The sequence below is a fragment of the Electrophorus electricus genome, chromosome 2 (assembly GCF_041902795.1).
Source record: "Electrophorus electricus isolate QZ-2024a chromosome 2, ASM4190279v1, whole genome shotgun sequence".
Taxonomy (NCBI): Eukaryota; Metazoa; Chordata; class Actinopteri; order Gymnotiformes; family Gymnotidae; genus Electrophorus; species Electrophorus electricus.
This window is the reverse complement of record NC_137498.1, coordinates 40,908,642-40,932,844: the sequence shown is the minus strand read 5'-3', so window position 1 is coordinate 40,932,844 and position 24,203 is coordinate 40,908,642. Positions and strand designations below refer to the sequence as shown.

At 44.1% G+C, this 24,203-nt stretch overlaps 3 protein-coding genes across 10 annotated transcripts; 2 read left to right on the top strand and 1 right to left on the bottom strand.

Moving 5' to 3' along the window:
• Window positions 1-1,126: 1,126 nt before the first annotated feature.
• On the top strand, window positions 1,127-14,049 carry gon4la (gon-4 like a). 4 transcript variants are annotated; one of them, XM_035529428.2, is made up of 28 exons: window positions 1,127-1,764; window positions 1,922-1,993; window positions 2,294-2,526; window positions 2,677-2,751; window positions 2,853-2,903; window positions 3,167-3,217; window positions 3,345-3,440; window positions 3,541-3,654; window positions 3,759-3,929; window positions 4,028-4,235; window positions 4,729-4,830; window positions 5,003-5,043; window positions 5,124-5,233; window positions 5,425-5,629; window positions 6,120-6,206; window positions 6,634-6,796; window positions 7,264-7,393; window positions 7,564-7,711; window positions 7,887-8,003; window positions 8,158-9,558; window positions 10,287-10,377; window positions 10,502-10,611; window positions 10,866-11,063; window positions 11,680-11,823; window positions 11,906-12,157; window positions 12,397-12,542; window positions 12,724-12,826; window positions 12,981-14,049. In XM_035529428.2, exons 1-28 carry the CDS (start codon window positions 1,506-1,508, stop codon window positions 13,095-13,097), a joined length of 4,995 nt encoding a protein of 1,664 aa, XP_035385321.1. In that variant the 5' UTR covers window positions 1,127-1,505; the 3' UTR covers window positions 13,098-14,049. The 4 variants fall into 4 exon arrangements, with proteins under 4 accessions (XP_035385321.1, XP_026875558.2, XP_081559901.1 ...); XM_027019757.3 differs by having other exon boundaries at window positions 10,499-10,611; XM_081703775.1 differs by lacking the exon at window positions 1,922-1,993 and having other exon boundaries at window positions 10,499-10,611.
• Window positions 14,050-14,223: 174 nt separating this feature from the next.
• Window positions 14,224-19,239, top strand: pdia8 (protein disulfide isomerase family A, member 8). The gene is made up of 13 exons (XM_027019733.3): window positions 14,224-14,475; window positions 15,017-15,095; window positions 15,248-15,365; window positions 15,688-15,795; window positions 16,033-16,162; window positions 16,377-16,490; window positions 16,686-16,811; window positions 17,430-17,612; window positions 18,165-18,273; window positions 18,401-18,529; window positions 18,757-18,836; window positions 18,928-18,985; window positions 19,101-19,239. Exons 1-13 carry the CDS (start codon window positions 14,315-14,317, stop codon window positions 19,182-19,184), a joined length of 1,479 nt encoding a protein of 492 aa, XP_026875534.2. The 5' UTR covers window positions 14,224-14,314; the 3' UTR covers window positions 19,185-19,239.
• Window positions 19,240-20,061: 822 nt separating this feature from the next.
• Window positions 20,062-24,158, bottom strand: csnk2b (casein kinase 2, beta polypeptide). Of its 5 annotated transcripts, none has more exons than XM_027019729.3 (8): window positions 23,971-24,113; window positions 23,238-23,318; window positions 22,991-23,093; window positions 22,370-22,485; window positions 21,709-21,784; window positions 21,347-21,536; window positions 21,117-21,214; window positions 20,062-20,602 (listed from the first exon to the last, which is right to left on the bottom strand). In XM_027019729.3, exons 2-7 carry the CDS (start codon window positions 23,307-23,309, stop codon window positions 21,124-21,126), a joined length of 648 nt encoding a protein of 215 aa, XP_026875530.1. In that variant the 5' UTR covers window positions 23,310-23,318; window positions 23,971-24,113; the 3' UTR covers window positions 20,062-20,602; window positions 21,117-21,123. The 5 variants fall into 5 exon arrangements, with proteins under 5 accessions (XP_026875530.1, XP_081559921.1, XP_026875531.1 ...); XM_081703795.1 differs by having other exon boundaries at window positions 20,062-20,597; XM_027019730.3 differs by having other exon boundaries at window positions 20,062-20,110.
• Between the last annotated feature and the right edge of the window lie 45 nt (window positions 24,159-24,203).

Sequence of the window (24,203 nt, the reverse complement as noted above, 5' to 3'; positions counted from 1 at the left end):
TCAGTTTTTCATAATGGGTCTGCAGAATCTGAAACCAATCACAAATAGATTTTAAGTGGATGGACACATGTCTGCATGGCTGCGTACACACTGGGAAGGGATTCAAATCCAGTGTGTGTCCTTGCACAAAAAAGGTGCTTCAGGCTTCCTGGGAAATAAAAAAAAAAATCAGTTTCACCTTGGGACATTATGAAGAACACTGCTTGGCAGAAGATCAACCCAGATTTCCAGAAAGAGTTTAACAGATACAACAGTATAAATGCAGAATAACTTCACAAAGAGGTTTAATTAATGCCCTGGTGCTCTGAATCTCCCCACCTACTGCCACTTGACTTCTCATGATCTGTTTCTTAAGGACATTTGTAACAGTTCAAGAAATGTGGAAATATTGAAACATTAAGCCTTTTAATTACTGCTGCATAATAAGTTAAGTTATATTGATCAAAATGTAAAATATGAGTAAATGGACCAATATAAAAAGTTAGACATGACAAAAAGAACCAAAGACCAAGCTATGTCAATCTGCATTGTACAGCATAAAAATACAGTACTCTCTCTCTCCTGTTACAATTCTGCTGTAGACATTCATAAAGTCTATAACAGTACTGATCATTAGACTTTATTTTGACACTTTTTAAAAGGGTCCCTCCCCCAGCATGGTGTGTATTGCTTTGCAGCTTTTTCAATGGATTTAACATTCATCTTAACCACTCGTTTTCCTTCTGAAATTTTCTAATCATTTCAAAGCACCCCTTTCAGTACTTGTTTCATGTTGGTAGTATGTACCAAAACAGAGATGCCCAACCCTGATTCTGGAGATCTAGATCACTGCACTCTCATTTCCAACACACCTGATCCTGCAAACTTCTCTAACATGCCACTCTACTAGTGAAAGTTCTTTACAACAGCTGCTAGCTTGTTTAAATCTCATATACCCTACTTTAAAGACGTCAGTTAATTGAGCTACAGATGATATGCTTGGTATATGACGTCTCTTCACCCACACATATCTCTACCCCCACCTTTTTCGCCTTTTGGAAATCACTGGTTTTGAGTAATTGGGAAATTGGACTTTTAATTTGACGAGTTGCTGGGCTTACATTAACCGGATATGACGTATTATTGTTATCGTGCTGACCGGTGTTCCTGATGGTCACAAACTGGCGCGTACAATGAAACTTAATTCTCACTACATGGACCTGTGTTATCGTAGATTGCCGGCGGGTTAAAAGTAGGTGTGATAGGTCACGATCAAAATATATGAGAGATTTTTTTCCTGGTAGTTAGAGAAGATGTGGCCTATCTCAAATGGAGATACCTGGGCTAGCTGGGCTAGCTAGTTTGTAGAGTCAAAACAGATTATGGTTTGGCAAAATGTGACATGAACGCGTCTCATTTGAGTTTTTATTTATTAAAATTAGGATTCACACAATTAGGAACCTCGAGTTTGAAAAAAAGACGATATCCGACCCAGCTCCCAGTTAGCTATCTTAGCTGAATTCGAAATGAATCACGTACGTAGACGGAAGCAGGGAAACGGCAAGACCGCACAGTCTCGGTCTAAATGGGGCAAGAATGAAGAGGACGAAGGCCAGCCGAGAGGCAGTGCCCCCTGTCCTGTCTACGGGCTCGTCTCCGTCTCCCCGGAAAACGGCTCCGATCCGTTTAAAGGAGAGGTTAACGCCGAAAACACTACATCGTCGAGGCGATCTGGAAAGAGTAAAGGGTGTAGTCAAGCACTCTACGCCAGCTCTGAGAACGAAGGTAAATGTACTGTTTTTAAGTAAGTGAACGCATATGTGAGATGAAATGTATGTTGTTTTTCAGATAACGTTAAACATGTTGATGCTAAGCAGCGATTTTAACTGAACTGTTGTACCGTCTAAGGAATAGTCATAAACTAAGAACCCGTGGTTCATAGGTGTGGTACAGAATACAATATTTGGCCTGTCATCAGAAGATGAAACTGAGAAGACCCTGGTCATCACAGTTGGTGAGTTTTAAAAGAATTAAATTGTTCAGTCCTCTTGAACAGAAGAAAGATGAGATGCATCCCTATTATTGAATTCAACCCTTAAAAAATGAAAATGCATGTTATTTAGTATCGATAGGTGTTGACTTTATATCTGTAATTGGAAAAGAAAACAGGCGGGTTGTGTCTTCATTGTACTGGACATGCAGTAACTCAGAAATGATTGGTCCAGTGCCTGAGAGCGTTCTGAATGTAGTGGAACAGACCTGATTTCCAGGCCTTTCATGAGTATATTTTGATATTGTTGCTTTTTCCTCTCAGATGGTGAGCAAAGCTGCAATAAACAAATTGGCAGAAGAAAAGGAGGTGTGAAAAGGAAGAGAGAGATGAGCGGGGACTTAACTGAAGTAGGTCTGCAACAACAACAGCAGCAGGAGGAGGAGGATGAAGATATCCAGGCAGAGGTGGAGATTGACCGAGAGCTGGACAGAGAGCTTGAGAACAAATCTCGGCAGCACAAGCTGACCTCTGCCAACGTGCGCAGCATTTTACACGTGAGTGAGTGCTGCAAGGGTTATCAAAGGTGTAATTATTACAGATTAGATGTGCCTTGTGCCAAGTGCTGAAGCACACCGTGAACAAATGTGACTTTCTGTAGTGGTCATGTCTGAGCGCTGTTGTGCTTGTTGACCTCATGTCCTTAGGAGGTGATCACCAATGAACATGTGGTAGCCATGATGAAGGCAGCCATCAATGACACTCAGCCCGTTCCACTGTTTGTGAGTATCGGTCTCTCAGTTTAAAAGCAGTAATTGTGTCATGTGGATTTCTTGGGACTTGGGGAATTGATCTGCTCGCTGTTTCTCCCGGGCATTTGCAGGAGCCTAAGATGACGCGCTCTAAACTGAAGGAGGTGGTAGAGAAAGGAGTGGTGCGTTGGCTGGTTTGAATTCTTTTAACATTTCAGTTTTGTCTCTTAAAGATGCAGATTGTTCATATGATTCTCAGGCATAAATTTAACACACTTCAGGCTTAGCTGATTACAGTGTAATGTATACACTTTAGGTTGTGTCAGACTTGGAAAAATAGAGTGTGTGGAGAGGTATACAAGAGACAGGAACAGGAAGGTGGTGAGTAAGTGTGTTAAACGTTCAGTACAGTGGTGTATTTTAATCAGTTGCAATTGTTTTACAGGTCATTCCTACTTGGAATATTTCACCAATTAAGAAGCCAAGCACAACGAAGGTAATTAAAATGATTCACCTGCATAGTTCAAACATAATTCAATACTGGATAATATCCTGAATCCATAATAAACTGATCACACAGTAACTGCTTTATTGTCTGAATGCTGATGTGGATTTATTTGCAGGGTCCCCAGTTTGTGGACATTCCTTTAGAAGAAGAAGACTCATCAGATGAAGAGTATTGCCCTGATGAAGAGGAAGATGATGAGACTGCAGAGGATGTAAGAGAGAATTAACGCATGTCATCCAATGTTAAAACTCCGTATCATGGGTAATATATAGACCCTGATTGGAGCTGATTACAATATTTGTGTGCTGTAGACACTTCTGGAAAGTGATTTGGAGAGCACAGCATCTTCCCCAAGGGGTATGCGGTTAAGCCTTAACAAATCCTTTACTGAACATGCCCGGGAGAACAGCTGCAGCCCCAGACAGGTGACACACACCCATTCGTCCCCCCACCCCTTACTGTGTGCAGCTCCAGAAAACCCCAGCCTGGCCTGCAGCAGCAGAAAAATAAGCTGTCCCTTTTCCACCAGACTTTGCGCAGGGCCAGACACCTGCAGGTGGAGGTGATGCCCATGGGGCCCCCACCACCCCCTCAGGGCCCGGAGCCGGCAGGACCCAGCAAAGAGTGCAGCTTCATGGAGAAACTCCACGCAGTGGATGAGGAGCTGGCCATCGGCTCTGACTGTATGCACTCCTACCAGGTAACGGCTGCATTTGAGCATGAGCTATATGAATATAATGGCCTGGAATGTTGTTATATAATATCTCAGTGTCTACACCCCTCCTCCCTGATACTCAGTCTCTTGGCAATGATGGCGAAGAGAGTCTGATGGCTTTTCGCACTCGATCCAAACGACCACTCAGAGACGTTCCCCTGGGTCGTCTGGAGGCGGAGCTCCGAGCTCCTGACATCACGCCAGACATGTACGAGCACGGCTCCACCCTGGAGGATCGGGAGTGGACACAGTGGCTCCAGGGCCTCATGAGCTCCGAAATGGAGAATGAAGGTGACCTCTCCACTCAGACCACAGCTCATTCCAGAACCATGCCAAACGTTGGAGGTCTCACTGACACATTATTGCATCTGCTCACGCCTCACTGTGCCACTGCACAGCATGGCTTTTTAAGTTACAACTGGACCACAGTAAACATGGCCACACAGTTGAAGTGCCAACACAGATTGCTCCTTCACAGTGGTGCACAAAAAACCTTTTGCGTGTTAAGGGCGCCCACTTGTGGAGAATCACCTGCACTGCTTAACATCGGCCAGGGCCTTAAGACTCTGTGCCTTTAATTAAAAAAGAGGAGCAGGCTGTAATGATTTTGAGGGGAAAAATGGGTATGGTTATGTCAGCTCCTCCACCTCCACCAGTCGAATGCTACTCTTTTCCTTTTCACTCTTTAAGTGGTTTATTCTCATTCCATGTAAGATGAGAGGAATCGGTTCAGGAATCATTTTGGCACTGTAACTCAAAGCCTTCTCCGTCTGTGTCTGGTTAGAGGAGGCCGATGACGAAGATGACCCCGAGTACAACTTTTTGGCCGACATTGACGAGCCGGACGTGGAAGACTACCGGAACGACAAAGCCGTGCGCATCACCAGTGAGTGAGCAGCAGTAGCTGGACATCCTGGCGCTTGGCACGCCTGTGTCTGGGATGCTCGGTCACCTCCACCAATCACAGTCAGCATTTTGATGTTGCATGTAATTGCCTTGAGCCCCCTCATGCATATTTTGTTTTTTTTTTGTTTTGTTTTTTTTTTCTTTTTTTGTAGAGAAGGAAGTGAATGACCTGATGGAGGAGCTCTTTGATGCAGTAAGACTCATCTCATATCCAGTATTCATAATAACTGTCTTTCTTGTATATGGTGTCACGTAACGTCTTTTATTTCGTAGTTTCAGGATGAGTTGGGGGGACAGGATGAAGAAGGCCATGAGGAAGAGGAGGACAAGGAAGAAGAATATGTTCCCCAGCAGCAACCACCTAGTGTTCTAGAAACAATTCAGTAAGATTTCCTACACACCCATGGGCAAGACTGAGCATGCCTTACCGACACACGCACACACACACATGCACACACACACACACACACACACACCCCAGTGCTTCTCCCAGTTTATTTACACAAAGAACATAAAAGTTAATTGAGTTGATTTAAGGAGGAGTGTACGGGTGTGCAATGACCGTTGTGTGCAGGTATGAGGATCCTTTGGCCGACATCCTGAACCAGCGCTACAGCACAGTGAGAGAGCAGCTGGCAGCTCTCCGCAAAAGGAAGGCCCTGCTGGAGAGCAAGGGTGTGCCCTTACCCCCGCCACGCCCTAAACGTCCCTCAAGCCCCACCTCCCCTCTGTTCCTCAGCCCTGCCCAGAAGCTCCGTCTACAGCAGCACGTTCAGCAGGTCAGAGGAAGAGCCCACACATTCTCTCCAATTAGGGGCAGTAATGATTATGCCCCTTAAACAACATTTCTGTAAGTTTTGAAACTCTGCCCCGTCTGGTCTATAAACTGAAGAATTATGCTTTTCTCTCTCGGTTTACAGACCGATCGCTATGTTTAAGCATGTGGATGAGGTTTACTGACAATGTAGAAAGTATGCTTCTGTAATGGAGAGACGCCCATCTTTTAAAAAAAAAAAAACAAAAAAAAAACAAAACACCAGTCTTAATTGGAAAATGCGTTTTCAAAAAGTAAGTAAAGGTGTGTGGTAAACTCCACCATTATCCCTCTCAGTACCAAAGAACTAAAAGGTAATATAAACCTAAACACTTTGCCAGAAAAGGAAAAATTCACCAAAATTAAGGGAAAGGAAAAGGAGCATACAGAGGGTTTGTGGTTAGTTGCGTTGTGAATGCGGCTGTGCTCTGAATGCACTCCGTGTTGTGGTGCAGCATGTGCAGCTCCTGACACAGGTGAGCATGCTGAGCAGACGAGTGGAGGGCTTGCAGACGGAGGCATGCACCACCCGACAGTTCCTGGTGAGAGACAAACACCACTCACTCACCCACACACTCTCTTTCTCATGTAATCCTGATATGTAAAACATAGCAACTATTATGGTGCAGTTGTGTCAGACATCTGTCTTTGCCATAGCTGTGTGTGCACTGTATCGTATCATTGCTGGCCCTATGGATGCGGATGCATGCAGGCTTGCCGTTGTTCTGTGCACCAGCTCCATTTTGCTCCACTTAGTTTTAGCTAGTTGACACATTTGAAGCTGTTGTAATGCAGATTTATTTATTGCTATACTGTGTTATTTAATAATGCTGTGACATGTACTGTTATACTATGAAGTGTGTGTATGTAATTATTATTTTTTTGTTCTCTTGGAATTTCAATGTCGGCATGATTGTTATTGCACTTTGTACTTTTTTGCTGTGGGTTTAATCTGTCCCTCCATTCCAGTCAGAGCTGCAGTTGTTTGCCCATCGTGGAGAAGAGGCCTGGCGTGGGATAGAGCCTGGGTTTGTCAGCATCTTCCGAGCATGTAACCTGGAGCCTGCTCTCATGCTGCTCCAGGATCTGGACCACGCTCCTGACCCTCAGACCCCTGGGCCACTGTTCCCAGGTCAGGCAAAGCACTTTTGAGGCACTATTATGTATTTTGTTTTTGCAGATTTTGGTTCTATTCTAGATTTATGGTCTTGCCATGTGTTATTCTAGAGCAAGGTTGTCAGACTGACCTTTTCTAGAGCAGGGGTGTTAGTCTCCAGTATTGGAGGGCTGAAGCATTCTGTCCTTTAGTGTTCATTGCTAATTTCCCACCTGTTTCTAAGTGAAACTGGATGAACTAGTGGAGGCCACATGCTAGAGTCTGCAGTGCTGGAGGCCTTCCACGCACCTGACTTTATCGAGGCCATTGGAAGAGTTTAATGTTTGTTAATGGAACCTGTACTTTACACGCACAGCAGTTTGCTACACGGCAGCATGTAGAGAAATTAATAACTGTGTTAGTTCTCAACGGCATTGCTACAATCTTTTAGGAATATAATGACTGTTGAGCGTTATTGTGATGGTGCATCCGGTGCCGTTAAGGGTCCCAGATTGCGGCTGATTTGGCTTGGTTGCTGGGGACGCGGCCTGTCTTCCTCTACCCGGAGTTGCTGCCGCATGTCGACCTTCGCCCTTTCCATTATAAGGGCCCCTTCACTTCAGCAGAGAACTGGTGGGCCGCAATGTCTCCCCACATCCGCACACTTTAAAAAGTGCAGTGCATTTGCTTAAAGCAACAAAAATCACTGGCCTGGACAAAAGAACACAACATGATTTTGGTTGCTTTGTTGTGTTTGTTTGGGGGTTTTTTTATTCTTGGTTGTGCTTTTTGTTTTCTTCCAGCCTGGTGGTACTGGGTCATCAGCACTTAAAGGGAACTGTACACCCACTCAAACTGGCCTGTCAGTACCTGCTCGCGGCTCGTAACTTCATCTGTTTGAGAACCCACGTTCGCTCTGCATGTCAGAAACAGAGTCCCAATATATTAAAGGTGTGTGTGAAGACACATTATTAATGGAAGTACATACACCCAATCTGTGCCTTGCTTTCACTCACTGTTAACACCTCTATTAGTTAACTCTTATGTCATGTTAGCAAAAACCTCAGTGTTCTCTCTGTGTGTGTGTGTGTGTGTGTGTGTGTGTGTGTGTTTGCGGGGGGTTCAGAAATATTTTATAGAAGGGAAATGTCCCCCCATGCCGCTGGCCTGTCTGTCGGTCAGTCCCAGTGACCAGCGCCCCCCAGTGGCGAGACACAAGCGCCTCATGCCCTGGTGGCTTAGGGTAACAACCATTCTAACTTCACAGGGAATGACTTTCGGTAGTCATTCATAAGCAGGCAATGACGAAAGTCAAAACGATGAGTATTTTTACTTTTTTGTGTGTGATTTAACACAGTTGTTTAAGTATACTCACCATCTCGAATTTTCTGTCGCAGCAAAACCTTAAACTGATTCACGAAGAAGTGAGAAAATATAACCAGCCTTTTGCCGACTTTCAACCTGCCAGTCCTGAAGGAAGCGGCGTCTCCACAGAGGTCACCCCTGCCTCCGTCTCTGCTGCTCCCGATCCCACAGTCACCCCGCCCTACATCTTCCCCCCGAGTACCCGTTACCCCCCCCGCCTTCCCGAGGCCCTAGACCTGAAGCCTCAGCCTCTGCCTCCTCCTGCTGGTTCCTGCAGGAGAAAAGCACCTCTTGAACTCCACATGCAGCCTTCCACTCAGCCTTCCAAACCTCTGCCGCCAGCTAAGGGCCTGGAGGAAGCCCTCCGTCGACTGACGCCCATTTTGCCAAAGCCTGGTTGTCCTTCGGCCCAGAACCCCATTCCCATACCTCAGCCTGAGCCACTGACCCTTCACCTCAATGCCCATTCAAACAGGCAACAAATCAGCTCTGCCTCCTCTGGAACTGCAGCCGTTAGTGCTGCAAATCCCCAAGTGGCACTGCCTGACATTACAAACGCAGCAGATCTAAACAGAGCAAAACTCATTGTGACTTTGCCGGCAGCTTCGCTGGGCCCAGGCCAGAACCTGCCGTCTCTAGGGGCCGTAGCTGTGAATCCTGCAGAAGATACGCACATCATAGTCCCCAATGCTGCAAAAGTAGCTCCAGCTAGCCCAGGCCAAGGGAACATAGTCATCACCTTACCTGCTGCTCCAGTGGCCACTGCCTTTATATGCCCCTCCCCTGCTGCTAAACAAGTGGCCCAAAGAGCTTCAGCCTTCGCTTCATTGGCTAAGGACCACATGAGTGAGTGCTGTGGCACCCTACTCAAAGTGAGCATGGGGCCAAGACTCCCTCTAGGCCTGCCTTCTCCTGAGACTCTGTCTCATAACACTCTGCATTCATTACTCCTGCTGACTCCAGGCTGTATCGTGACAGAGAGTGGGAGCTGTCAGAGCACTTGTTTGAACCCTGTACCAGTTATAGATCACAGCCAGAAACATTTATCCCAGCAGACAGTAAGAATGGAAGGATTTATACAGAGCTGTTTGGGAAACATTTACAAGAGTAAGGCAGTTCCAGTGGACAGAACCTCAAACAGACCTCCTATTGGTTACAAGGAAGGCCATTTTAAAGCAAATGACAATTTTCAAGAAATCACAGAAGTACAAGAGTTGGACATGGATGAGGTGATTGTTACCGAGGACGAGCAGGAGTATGTTGGAGAGGAAGATTTTAGAAGGCCCTTCCTCACCTTATCGGAGTCCTCGGGAAGCCCTGTGTCTGCTGTGGCCGGGGAAGATGATACTATGCAGCCAGCGATTAACGTGCGAGAGGAGGATGAAGGAGAAAGGAGTCAAAGAGCATGTGTAATGTCTGTGCCAGAGCTTCAGGTGAATTTATTAATCCTATGGAATACTTGTGATGTGATGTACTCCCCTCTGCCCTTACCTTAGACCACATACAAGGCTGATCCCATGTGTGATTCATCTATTTGTCAGGGGTGGGGTTGGTTGTTGGTATGCTTCAGCACATTCTCCTGGACAATGCTCCCCAGTCATTTTACAGTCCTGTGATACCAGAAGAGGTCTACAGATCAAGTCTGCAAGCATGCTACTTAGTTCAGCCTAAAGATTTTTGAAACATGTATAATTACAGTGGGCAGTGGCAGCTCAGTGGTTCAGGTACTTGACTTGTAATGGGAAGGTTGCTGGTTCAAGCCCCACCACTGCCAAGCTACCACTGTTGGGCCCCTGAGCACAACCCTTAACCTTCAGTTGCTCAAGTTGTACTCAGTCATAATTATAAGTCACTTTGGATAATAGTATCAGCTAAATGCCTAAAATGTAATGTAAATGTACGGTATTTTTTGGGAGAATCTAATCAAGTTAAATTCAGTTTAACTGAACAGTGTTAACAACTATGGCCAGGTAAACAGTGAATATCATGGTACATCTTTTTACACAGCTGTTCAAGAATGTAGACTTGCTAAAATTGATCAGCCTGTAATGGAGCTTCAACTGGATCTGTCACAAAAGATTGAGGGGGAAAATGCACTTTTGTGCAAAAACAATGGAATAAGACAAGTGTTGTAAAATCTTCTCATTTTGAAATTTACAAGGACACAAAGAAACGGTCAAGGGTGACATCGGAGCCGGAGGCTGACAAAAAGTGTCTGTTGGGTGAAGGCAAATCAGAAGCGCACATGTCAGGTTGGTCTTGAGCTATATATGGTATCACATAAGCAAGGAGTAATGTTTTGTTTAGATCAACATTCTGCTTTTTTTCCCCCCTCCCCTGAATAATCGTGGAATTGTGTACACGGTTGCTCAGCAGGAGGGCGTGCGGAGCGCCTGCATTCTGCACTTCTCTGTGATGACTTATCTGATGATGACCCTCGCAGAGATGTAAAAGATGTTGCCTTTGCCCAAGCCTACCTAGAAAAGGTGAGTAATTTTTGCGTGTAGGAGTGCGTTTTGTAAGCATTTTGGCATTTAATCTTCAGTGTTTTGATAAGCACTGGTATGCTGACTACTTTTTTTGTGTGTGTTTAATTTTGCCAGTGTGTCACAAAGTAAGCTGCTGCTTGACAGACTCGTAGCTTGGTCGTTTATGCAATGTATGCAAATGTATGGTAGTAATCCCCATTCCTGTGGTCTTGTTTATGCGTCCTTCCCTCATACTTGACCACACCCTTTAGGTGTGCGAGGCAGTGCAGGTGGTGCCGGGGAAGGTGGAGGAGTTCCTGGGTGTCCTGTACGAGTTTGAGCAGGACCCCGAGGGCAGAACATCAGTGGATCTCTACGTGAGGCTCAGATCTGTTTTGGGCGAATGGCCAGAACTGCTCAGAGACTTTGCTGCGTTCCTGCACCCGGAGCAGGCCCAGGAGTGCGGCCTAGTGAGAGACAGCCCTGCTCACGTTAACATTTGACGAAGAGGTGGCATGGAACACACTGTTAAAGACAGGGATTAATAGTTTCGCACCCGAAATTACATTGGCACTGGTCGCAGTAGTGGAAGGGGGGGAAAAATTGTCGAGAAAGAAACACAGACTATGTGCAGAACAGCCTGCAACCTCCTGTATACTGCATACTGGTCCCCAAAGCAGTATGCAGTTCAGGAACCAGTATGCAGCAAATGCAAACAAGTCCCATGAAGGTTACACCCACTTGTGAAAGATTTTCCCTGTCCATTGCATAAAGGGATACAGTACATCACGTACACACTTTGTAAAAGGTCATGAACAGAATGTTTGGCTGACATAGTATGTCATCTGGGTATCTTTTACATACTGGAAAAATGTATTTTGGTCACACACTGCATATGGCATACTGATTTGCGGCCCAGTCTGTATGTCGTTGGTATGTAGTAGGCTATATTGAACACAGCCTAGGAATATTGACAACATATTTTAAACAAGAAAAGGACCCCTATATGACATCCTGTAGCATAAAGGTAATGTAAGGCAGAAACTGCTGTATGTTTCATTGCTTGGTTCCTTCTTCTCCCTTCAGCTTGCTGAGCAGCAGGCGTTTGAGAGGAGTCGGAGGTTCCTGCGACAGTTGGAGCTGAGCTTCGGCGAGCACTCGCCCCACTACAGGAGGGTGGTGCGCACGCTCCAGCAGGGCCCGTGTAAAAGCCGGGCTGGCTCAGAAGAGGTGCGCCCGGGGTCCTAGTGCTAGCCAGCACACTGCTGTCCCTTCATCTCATCACTGTTGTCATCACATCTCTTCTCCTTAGATGAAGGCGCAAATCGCCATGCTGCTCCGAGAACACGTCCACCTGCTTGAGGAGTACTGGGTGTTTTTTGAGCGGCTCCACCCAGCTAAGCATCGTCGGTCTGAGGAGGAGGAGATGGAGTGTGACAATGTTGATGGTGTGTGTAGTGTTCAGACTGTACACAGAGTAGAGGGAAGCCAGCTACTTCAGCACATGGGAGCCATCTCTCCAGAGATGAGGGCAGAAACTCCCCAACATCAGACTCATTCCAAGGTAATGTAAAGAACATCATGAACATAGACCTAAAAAGGCAAGTGAAAAACCATATCCGTATCAAGCCCTGTAACAGAGCTACTTTAGCACTTTTTAAACACTTATAATAAAATAAGTTTGTCAGTGATGTAAATCTAAAGTAATGTAGGCAGGAATGTTTTCAAAACTCAGTGCAGCTGTAAGACAGCAAGCATGCATAGACTAGTGTCCATGCTTGGGAATCTTTTGGTTGTGTTCAGAGTGTCGACTCGGCAAAGCTTGCTGGGGAGAGCCGGAGTACCAACCCAGAGACAGAAGATGAGACCAAGAAAGAGGCAGGGCGTGCTTTCTGTGCCAGGAACAGTTCACGCATGCCAAGTGGGGAAAAGGTTGTGCTCTGGACAAGGTCAGAAAATCAAACGGGAGTTTTTTAATACTTCACTTTTGTTGAGTTAAAAAGCCATATCATGAAGAATGTATTTTTGGCAAGCTACTTAATCACATAATTATATAGTTACAATATAAGCTATATAACAATCATCTTGATTGTGTGTGTTCATTTGTATTTGTGTGCTCTCTTTGATCAGAGAAGCAGATCGAGTGATACTCACCACCTGTCAGCAGAGAGGAGCCAATCAAAGCACCTTCAGGTCTATCGCTGCTCAGCTGGGTCATAAAACAGCCACTGAGGTACGGTCTTCATCTGTGCTTCCAGTGTCTCTAAGCATTTTGTGTATATTTGCATCTGGAGTGGATAATTAAAGTAATCATACTATTAGGAATGGCTTGCACAAGTCAGCACAGATTGTGACTGTACTGGTGTTCCCTCTACTTCGATCCGCAGGTTGGTTCACGCTACCAGGACCTCATACGGCTCTTCCACGAATCCTCCAGACAGCATCATGCTGGCGGCTCAGACACAGAGGTCCAGCCCAGTCCTAGGGAAGAGGAACCCAGCTGATTAAACACAAACCTGCCATCCCAGCTTTTTTTTTCATCGAACATCAGTGTTCAGATGGAGGAAGCTTTAGAATGGTCTGGGCCAATATTGCTGTTACTTCTGCCCTAGAAAGGTTCAGTGTACTTAGCTTAGACTTTTTGGGCATTGTGAATGGTGAAGAACGGGAAAGGAACTAAATCAGCTCTCAGTTATCATTTTCATGCCTAGTGTCGTGGGCAGCCTCATCGCTCCTCAGAGAAGGTGGACTGGTTTGACTGGAAAAAAAGCACAGAAGGAAACCTCAGTCAGTCATATCAAATTAATATTATATATATTTTAGGATACTCATTTGTAGCTGGAGAACTCCAAAAAATGGCTATCCAACAGTCCCACTGAGCAGAGCAACCCAGTGTTTAGAATTGTTGGTGGACATTAGGTTCGGCTGCTCTGTGCTGCAAGATCCGGCGTTGGAAGCAGTGGGAGTGTCTGTTTAAAGTGGAGAAAACACAAAAGGTTTACCTCTGTGAAAGAATGACAACTGTGAATGTTTTTTATAAGAAGTACTTGAACAAAAAGACTGAAATGTCATGCATATGTGTCTGGTTGAAATCCTATTTATGAGAGATATTTGTTTACTGAATGATCTAAGATATATCCTTGAGCATAAACTCACCAATGTACTGGAGAAAGAACTGAAGCATAAAATGTGCCTTATTTATTTTGCAATGATGTTGATCATAAGGTGAGCAGAGTGCATCCAGTGTTCTCTAGACCACTGTACGTGTACTCTTCAGGAAGAGTGGAGAATGTCTTTACATTGGTCATATTGATGAAAGAATACACTAAAGTTTTACAAAATAGACTATATCAGGTTATGCACATGAATCTATGTAAATAGCCGTTGTTAATTAAATATGACCATATGTTACAATAATTTTTTGTTGTTGCTTTTTTTTATGAGGCCGAGCTCTTGTGATCGCTTATAAATATTTTAATTAGAAAAATTCGTAGTGAAGCGCAATCCCTTGAGTGCTCTTTGATTAACAGAAAGGTCCACCATTCACTGACTTACATCTCACCAACCGTAGACATGTCATCCAATCATTGTGCACGTTTCTGTTTTTATCCCGCCCCTCGCGTGGCCACCCAATGCCAGGAGATTGGTTTTGGGAAGGGAACAGTTGAGCAGTCATCGTTTTGTTTCCTATTCCTTTGGCCACGTCCGTTGCTCTGCCACCATGGCCGGTTTCGTGCCCCGCGCTTTCCCATGCCTTTTACTGCTGTCCGTTTTTGACACGTCGGCGGACGGTCGCGGCGATGTTGTCGAGCTCAGAGACGCAGACTTCGAGTACGCGGCGGCTGAGCAGGAGACCATGCTGGTGAAGTTTTATGCGCCTTGGTGCGTAAGCTGGCCGGCTGCTTTATGCACGATCGTCCGCGATTTACGGCTGTTTGGACGTGTGAAGGAATTGCGTGTCGCGCACAATGTCCAGCAAAACTCCGCTAAAGCGTTTGTGCTTGGTTTGGGTACTGCGCTGTCCATGGTACCTACCTGCGGTTCCTAGCTGCGCATGCGAGTCATGGGGGAGCCACGGATAAAAGCTGTGTGAAAGAATACGATTTTTTTTTCTGTTGGAGTGCTTTTCACACTGCTGTGTAGGAACTGCGCTGTTTGCTATTTAATGGTCTTAAACAACGACCATTTCAACGTAAGCGGTGTTTCGAGAAAACGTGCTTTAGCTGTTGTACATTATACTTCTAACATAACTGGAGGTATTGTTTAATATTCAAGCGCAGCGAATCGTGAACCATAGACGAGTTCTTGTTTATATTTGCAGTATATTGGATCTGTATCACGCAGATATAGCAGAGAAAAAATGTCGCGGATCTAAACGTTCATTACAGCCACAACGGCCACTTGCCCTTTATGTCATTTACAGGTGTGGTCACTGTAAGAAACTTGCTCCTGATTTTGAAACGGCTGCCAAACGGCTTAAAGGCATAGTCACATTAGCCAAGGTAAACGCAGCTGAGAGTGTGCCATCCAGCCTAAAAACACTTGCTGACTGGCAGTGTGTTTAATAACTGGGATGTTCAAGTGCTTGTTGTTATGTGGATGAGAAGCATTGATACCTGCTCACTATGTTATGGATGTGACCTTTCCCCTACAGGTAGACTGCACTGCAAATACAGAGATTTGTGGACGGTACGGGGTCAGTGGATATCCTACGCTCAAAATATTTAAGAATGGAGAGGAATCATCAGCTTATGATGGTCCACGTTCAGCAGGTGTGTGTGTGTGCACGTGCATGCGATTTGTTTGTTTTGTTCACCATGATTACATACGGCAAAGTTTACAGATTGGATTTTGATTTGAAGGCTACGAGAACATGTACACTTTTTCTGGATTGTGCTGTTTGACAAAGGGTTTGTATGAGTGATTTCAGCACTTGCTGTGTGTGTTGTAAAGCAGAAAACGTTTTATAGCTGTATTACAAACAAAACTGTTCTGACACTTTGCCCGGGGATCCCTTCATCAGATGTGCAGAACAAGACATTGTTTTGTAGTGAAACAGAACGGGGGGTCAGAAACGTGAATGGTGCTTTACAGATGGAATAGTGGACCACATGAAGAAGCATGCAGGACCTGACTCCGTGCCACTGACCACTGAGAAAGACCTGCAGGCCTTTATCAACCACTCCGATGCCAGTGTGGTTGGTAAGTACTCACCCTTGCAGTTTCATTGGGCTTCAGTGCAATACTAAAGGCATTACTTTTGTTTTGTGTTTTTTAAGGAGAGTAGTTCTGGACTTATATATGCAGTACCCTCTGTGTTGTGGTATGCTGTCAGATATATGGTTGAGTCTGCCTCACTTGCGCTTTTGAAACTCAATTTCTTTCCCTCTCTCATTCTCCCTCTCCATCTCTCTCACTCTCCCTCTCCCTATTGTTCAGGAGTCTTTGAGAGCAGTGATAGCCCTCAGCTGGTGGAGTTTCTGAAAGGAGCCAGTTTGATGAGGGACAGTTTCCGCTTTGCACACACCACAGACCTGCAGCTGGGACACAAATACGACCTCAAATCTGAGTAAGGACAGGAAAATTAAGAAGAGGTCTGCCAACAGAATCTGGGTATTCAGTCAAATAGAGTACATACCAAGTAGCTCATAAAGAGACAATGATCAGACAGTGAACACAAGGGGGTGGAGTAGAGACATATGGAAGAGCTTTGGCACGATGGGACATGGTAGATTGGATTTGAGAGGAGGCCGATGATGAAAGTACCTCATGTCTTTCTGCAGGGGTGTCTTACTCTTCAGGCCCCCCAGGCTGGCCAGTAAGTTTGAGGAAAGTGTGGTGTCGCACCAAGGTCCCTTCTCCATAACTGCACTCCGACGCTTCATCAGAGATCACATGTGAGCACCTCCTCACCTCCTTGCTCTGCTCCTGGATGGTCTGGTGATTGGCCTGCACTCTCAGATAAACCACCACACTGTGGTGGAAACATTTTCAGCTGATTTGTGTGTGTGTGTGTGTGTGTGTGTGTGTGTGTGTGTGTGTGTGTGTGTGTGTGTGTGTGTGTGTGTGTGTGTGTGTGAGAGTGACTGTAGTTATGGAATCTGCCCACATCTGACCCGAGAGAATAAGCAACAGCTGAGGAAGCGGGACCTTCTGACCGCATATTATGACCTGGACTACCTGCACAACCCCAAACGCTCCAACTACTGGAGAAACAGGTGTGTGGGAGTCAGTCAACAGCATGGGTCTACACTGCTTTTCCCACTGCTCTTCCCAAAAAATGACACAGCCAAGGCTATAGAATGAAAAACTCAGTGCAAAGACATATCATAATTGGATGTCAGGGTGGGATCGTGTGTCACCAGAGGCCTGAGTCAGGGAGTTAGAAATCTAACCAGGAAAGTAGATGTCAAGTGCCATTCGATCGATTTAGAATGAGTGGATTGAGGGATTGAGGTTAGACAGTTCATTCCCTTCCTTGGAATTCAGAAGAGGAGGAGTTTCAGTATTTCCAACAAGCAACTGCTTACAAAAGACTAAAACTGATGAGTGATTCGGCATCATCATTAGAAAACCATGTCCTATTTTGGTCAGGTTTTATTTTAGTTTTATTTTTTACACAGTTTGAAAATATAAGAGGCCCAGTTTGTAAACAATTCATGATATCAATTATGTTTGGGTTTTTTTTCTTCTCTTATTAAGTTCTGTGTCCACTGATTTTCATACCCACTGAAGTTTTTCATATGACAGCAGTGATGTTTTTTCGAGTTGAGTAGTCAGATGAGTGGAAGTTAAAGTAGATGCTGTCCCAGGCTGAGCTCTGGTATGTTTCCTAGGGTGATGAAGGTGGCCTCACAGTACAGCTCTCGGGGGCTGCTCTTCTCTGTGGCTAATCGGAAAGACTTTGCTGAAGAGCTCGAGGGTGACTATGGCCTGGGGTCAGTGGAAGGAAGCGAATTGCCATTTGTCACCATCAGGACTCGTGCAGGACACAAGTACACCATGCGTGAGGAGTTCACGTAAGTCCAGCCATAGGTGAACCGAGATACCATGCTGAAGAAAGTTTTTTATATATATATATATATATATATATATATATGGGCAAACTGCATTGGTTTTACACAGCTACATAGCTGCACCCAGTTGAGTCAAAGATGACTTCTCGCATTATCAGTCCAGGGCTTGAAGAATGTACATTTCAGAGAATATTGTGCCAGCTTGTAGCCTTTCAGGCCGGAGCCAAGTCACTCATTTCACTCAGAAAATGACTCTTTGGCAGGAGATCTCCACAGGAAAAGCAAAAGAGCTGGGAGCACTTAAACTGGCCATTTGCTTCACCCAGCGGAGCACATTAGACAGGCAGCATGCCTTGGCTAACAGGGTGAAACATGCAAAATGCCCTGCGCTATTTTGTCTGGCTAGTGTTTCTCACAGATGGGACAGGTCCAGCCTGGGTGTTATGGACACTCAGTGCACTTACTCCTAATAAGTTTAAAAATGACACGTTTGAAGGCAGATGTAGAAAGTACAGTGAAACTGGCAAAGTTACAAGACAGTTGCTCACGTTTCAGGCGAGACGGGAAGTCTCTGGAGCGCTTCTTGGAGGACCACTTTGCAGAGAGACTGAAGCGGTACATCAAATCTGAGCCTGTACCCATAAAAAACAACGGACCAGTCAAGGTTCCTACTTATTGCTTGTTTTTGCAAACCCAAAAGTACAGTCAATTTATATACACACACACACACACACTTTGGGAGTTACTTCGTATCACATTACCTCAGCACTTAGACAAGTTTGTGTATATAGGTGGTTGTAGCAGATACATTTGAGGAGCTCGTGAATGATCCAGAGAAGGACGTGCTGATTGAGTTTTATGCGCCATGGTGTGGCCACTGCAAGAAACTGGAGCCCAAATACACCAAGCTCGGAGAGGAGGTGGGACAACCACACAGCAGACCCTTCCTCAGATCCCCCCATATAAAACACCATGCAACATGGCCGATTTATTTTATTGGATCAGCATCATTTTGATGTGTCGGACTAAGATGACATCAAATGCCGGCTCGGGTCACTTTTTTTCTGTTATTACTGCATTTGCTTAATGGTCCTTCCGTTAACTGTCCAATCCTGTCGGATGGGATCTCGGGTGTGTCTTCCACCAGCTTTCCAGTGACCCCAACATTGTTATTGCCAAGATGGATGCCACAGCCAACGATGTGCCGCAGGGCTATGACGTACAAGGGTGAGTGCTTCGAACGGTGCTGACATAATCAGCTCATCCAATTGGACCCTTTCTAATGTCATTTTCTTAACTGGGGGGGAACAAAAAACAGATTTCCTACAATATACTTGGTCCCGGCTGGAAGGAAGGATGAACCGAAACGATACGAGGTAATGTTCATGACCAGCCTGGAGACACTTCCACTCATTATGATCGTTCTCAGTGTGGATCACAGGCTCATGGTATTTGTGATGCACTAAACTGTAGTGATTTCTGGCCTTTCAGGGGGTCCATGAAGTGAAGGACTTCATCAGCTTTTTGAAACGAGAAGCAACAAACTCACTCTTGGGATTTAAGGAAGAATTATGAAAACATTAGAAGTGGAGGGAGATGTGCTGTAGTTCATTGAATGGGATTCCTTTATCAGATTCTGCTGAAATGTCACTGAGTCTCCAGAAACTGAGCCACACGCTTACAGAGAGGAAGGAGAGACACATATAGAAGATAACGACAGGAATCTGAGAAGCAGTGATCATTTGTCTTGTTTATTTTGGCATTTACATATACTATTAATGTTGTGTCAACAGTTCTCTCAAAAAGTGACCATAACAACTTCTTAGTCACAGGGCATATCGCAGGGTGTGGGTTCATAAATGACCAGGGTCAGGTACTTAAATAGATAACTTTTTGTGTAGATGTTAATGAGGTTGTCATAGAAGCCTATTTTCCTAGCAGGCTGGGTGAACTTTGGAGAGCCCAGGAGCCTTTACACTGTATGCTACTGGTCTATTTGTGTCATTCTCTTAAGTCATTTTTCTGCTTGTGTGACACATTTGTCAATACTTCAAGCCAACACTGTCTCCATTTCTCAGTACCACTTTATATCTCAATAAATTGATCATATTATTCACCCCTTACAACCTAATTTGTTTTTCTGGCCGGTGCCTGGGTCGATCATTTTTTAATTTTCTCTGATTTTTTTAGCAAATAAAATAACATCCTTGCCAACGTAATGTTGCTTTTAAAAGTTCTGGGGACAAGAATGCAGATCGGACATAGCATTTAGTCATAAATTTCAAGACTACTTAATTTTAATGAATCAATCAGAAGTTGATAACACCAAAAAAACCCAAAACTTTGTCATTACCTCTGGCCAAATGCAACAATTAAATCTAGTTTCTGGCCATATTCTAGTGCTAATGAACTTGAGTTTATGCATTTTATCCAAGAAAGAAGACAATGCACATATTATAGGAAAAGTTTATTGTGAATTCTGAACCCTGGTTCCTGAATAGCTGTAAATGAAAAATACCAAAGATCAACAAAAAACACAAAACCACTAAGAGATAATATTTACCAATGCATTCTAAAGACTCCTCAGTCTCATGCTTTTCTATGTCAGATGCCCAATTAGGAGAGGCTAAAAGATACTAAAATATTTTTCAATCTGTGGTGATCATCTCTTCAAAGAGCTTACATAAATAATAAGCAAACTGTGGAGGACCTTGGCAGGAACAAAAAAGTATTTCTGAGGAGAATATCTGTGCAATATTGAGGTTTAAAAGAAACTTGCACTGGACTGATGAGAGACTGCTGAAGATGAACTGCTGAAAACATTGGCTACTACTGTCAACTAACATACACTAAGGATAACCATTCTGTTGACAACGAACAAAGAAATCGGCCACGATGCACCTATGAACTTACATAAAACCATTGTTTGGCTGAGAATTCAACATCAGATGACATGTAATTTTCCTAATTGCTTTCTCCCTGCAGTCTCTGTCCTGGCACAGTCACAAAGTAGAGGTTGGGGGGGGGGGGGGGGGGGGCAGGACAATAAGCAATTATTATTTAACTTCTACCACCTTTGTGACCAAACCAAACAACTTTCTCCTGACACCAAAAAAAGAGCAATTCCATTTTACAAGACTGATCTGTCTTCGGTTATAGCTTTAGGTCCTATGTCTGTGAGAAGGGACAGTTTTAATAAGAGAAACAACAATGTTTGCGCAGCATCCACACACTGTGTGCGTTTGCATGTCTGTGTCTCTGTGTGTGGGTGTGTGTGTGTGTGTGTTTGTGTGTGTGTGTGTGTGCGCGCACACGCGTGTAAGGTAAGGAGAAAGATAGAATTTTTTTTGTTTCTTTCTTTTTTCAAGGTTATATCGTCAATGATTGAACATTTTTCTCAATCAAACCTAATCTAAAACAAATGGTCTCTCTTGGTGGAGTGTGAGGCCATGTACGGACACACGGCCCCAGATCCTGTCTCCCCAGTAGCTCTGTTCTCCCCCCCACCTGAATCCTAGCGGATGGCCTTGACAGGGCTCTTGAAACTGGAGGCTGCCTGCAGCTGTAGCTGGTATGCCATAGGGTGGATCTTAAAACCATAGAGCCTGAAGCAGACAGAAAGAAGTCACAGGGCACAAAACGTCAGGGAGGATTCAATTCTGATTCGGAGGAGCAGATGCAAGTGCAATTAGAGAAACCTCAATTAGAAATAAGGCAAGAACATGCAAAGCGCGAACCTGGGAACAAACTGGTTCGCAGGCCTCTTTGGCCGATACTCAGGATGCACCATGAAGAGCATGTGGGGGAAGCCTGTTCCAAAATAGGCCCCATCAGTGTGATGGTGCCTGGAGGACTTTGGCGTGTACACATCCATACATTTGGGACAGTAGAGTTTAACCATAGCCTCACCAGGGATGTCAGATAGTCCTTGAAATATAGAGAGGAACACACCCACACACACCTCTTAGCCAATCATCAATAACTCATTTACATATATAAAGCATAACTAAATCAGCTCCATGCTGTCCATCTGTCATGCACATTAAGGTTAATAACTATGAAAATATGTCTTTTCATTATCTATAATGCAGACACTCACCAATGGGCAGCATTGGCTGGTTCTCACAGTAAACACGAGGGCAATAGCCAAAGTCACCCTGTTGATACTTCTCCAACTAAAACAAGAAGCAAGCAAAAATTGTTTTTCAAATAAATGTTATATATATGAAACACACACACACACACACACACACACACACACACACACATTAAAGGAGTATTTGTTATTTGTACTGACCTGCCAGTTTTTTTTTTATATGTACATCTGCTCTAATAGCTAAACCTAGTGGCTACCTATCCTATTTGTCAGTTAGGGATGGTACCTTGTCACTTGTTCACTGTGTTATGTTTTCAGTAGCCACAGTAAGGATCTGATTTTTTTGGGTATCCGGTTATGCTGTATTCCTTCTCGCATAAGAGGTATATGGTCAAAGCAAGATAACATTCAAGAAAGGATAACACAATGTACTTTGTGTACAAGAGTCTGCTATAGTCAGCCAACTTTAGAGTACAATAGTGGTATCAGCAGTGGATGGTTACAATTTACAATTGACTTTAGAATGTACAGCAGCCTATGATGAACATTTATAGAATAAAGGTATTTAATAAAGTGATAATTGTGTGTATTGTGGTCACTAACATCAATCCCAGCTGACAGACTTCACAATCATATAAAACAAAGCTCCATAAAAGATATATACCATCTGAGCAATGCCACGGTTGGTCAGAATGTACCGCGCATGAATCAGGCCATACAGCATCTCAGCCGCCTGCTCAATCAGATCACTCTGGTTGGGGTTGTCTTCTAGCTCTTCATCTGGCAAAAGGGAAAACAGGTTAAAGATCAATATTAGAACAAGTCTGTTCACAACAAAAGACAACAGATTCTAACCAACTGTTCAGTAGGAAAGCTTATTATAGCTCCGACTGTGTGCCCTGGATGAGACTACTAGTGACAACATCTAGACAACAGCTGCAGATGGTTTGCTGAGGGAGGACCTCACTGTACGTTTAAATCTGATTACCGTGTTATTTCACATTTATATCCAATTATCATATAACATTGATTATATTGATCCATTTTAAATGTGCTTTTTTAGGACCAGCCAACATAATAATGTAATGTCCCAGGTACATTTATTAGGCCTGGGCCTGTCTTCCTCTCTCTCATCTGGCTATTACATTCAGTCTGTTGAACTGACCATTTTGATTTAGTTTGTCTCTGCTGGAAGACCCAAAGAAAAACATACTGAGGTAATGCAAAAGCTGTTGTTGGAATACTACTGAATACTGATTTAAAAGGCTGAGAGAACATTACTGACCAGGTTCAAGATCCAATATCATGTCAAGGGCTTGCCTATAATGTGGAACCTGCTCATTGAGTCCAGTGAGGTTGAACTTATCCTGGATATAGTCCTCATCCACCTGCACATAATAAAAAGAACCAGTTCTCAAATATTATCACAAATTGGTTGTCTGATTTACGTTTAATATGTAAGGTGGTTGGTTGCAATAACAATAATGGTTAGCTAACAAGGTAGGGAAAAATTACAAGCCAACACAACTAACCTCACAGAAGAACTCGTTTCCTCGTAGACCACAAAACCAAGAAATCCATGAAACTTCCTCCGAACTACTCATTTTGGGAAACTAAGAGAAAACGAACAAGGAAAACGAGTCAAGCTTGCTTATTAGGCAACGCCAACTTGTACATCAAAGGCAAATACTAATTAACCGAATGATGCCCTCAAAAAGGTCCGATTTCTTCGGTACCCACGGAATTAGCTATTAATCTAGAGATCTAAAGAAGTCAGCGTTAGATTAACTACAAGATTTAAGATACGGTGAGAAAGGAATTAATTCAATCTGTTATAGCCAGCTAGCTACATTTCTAAAACAACTGGTGGTCCGAGCTATCTTAGCATGCTTTTCAGTTTCAAATACATTCACATTATACGTTTGCCATCTAGATAACTACATTAATTAGTTTGATAGCTAGCCACCTTGATTAACCTGTTCACCGAATTTCAACACAACAAATAATAGACCATCTTAAAAATGTGGATAAATAAGAAAGCTGATATTACTTAACCTTCCAAAACGCTACCTAGCAACCTAGCCATAACTAGACGAATTCAACATGGCGACCGGTTGGCCCGCTATGCTAACCAGCTAACCCAGCTTTACTAGGCCGCATGAAAAACGACCGCCACAAACCTTGCTTTTCTGACACACACACATTTACATTCAGAAACAAAACGAGTGTACACAAAATAGCCAAAGAAGCCGACTATAGTCTTACGTATATGCGTGATTATACACAAAACGTCTTCGTATTACCTCCCAGACTCTGTGCAAGCGGTGTTTGGCGTGAGACGTTTTGAACGTGATGACGTTCAAAGGGCCAGAACACGCACTTCCGACGTGATGACGTTCGATCTAAGGGGCAGAGCATGCACTTCGTGTAGAAGACCCCACCATGCAAACTGTCGCTTGAAGTGATGTCAGTTAAGAGTAAACGCACTCATTAGATTA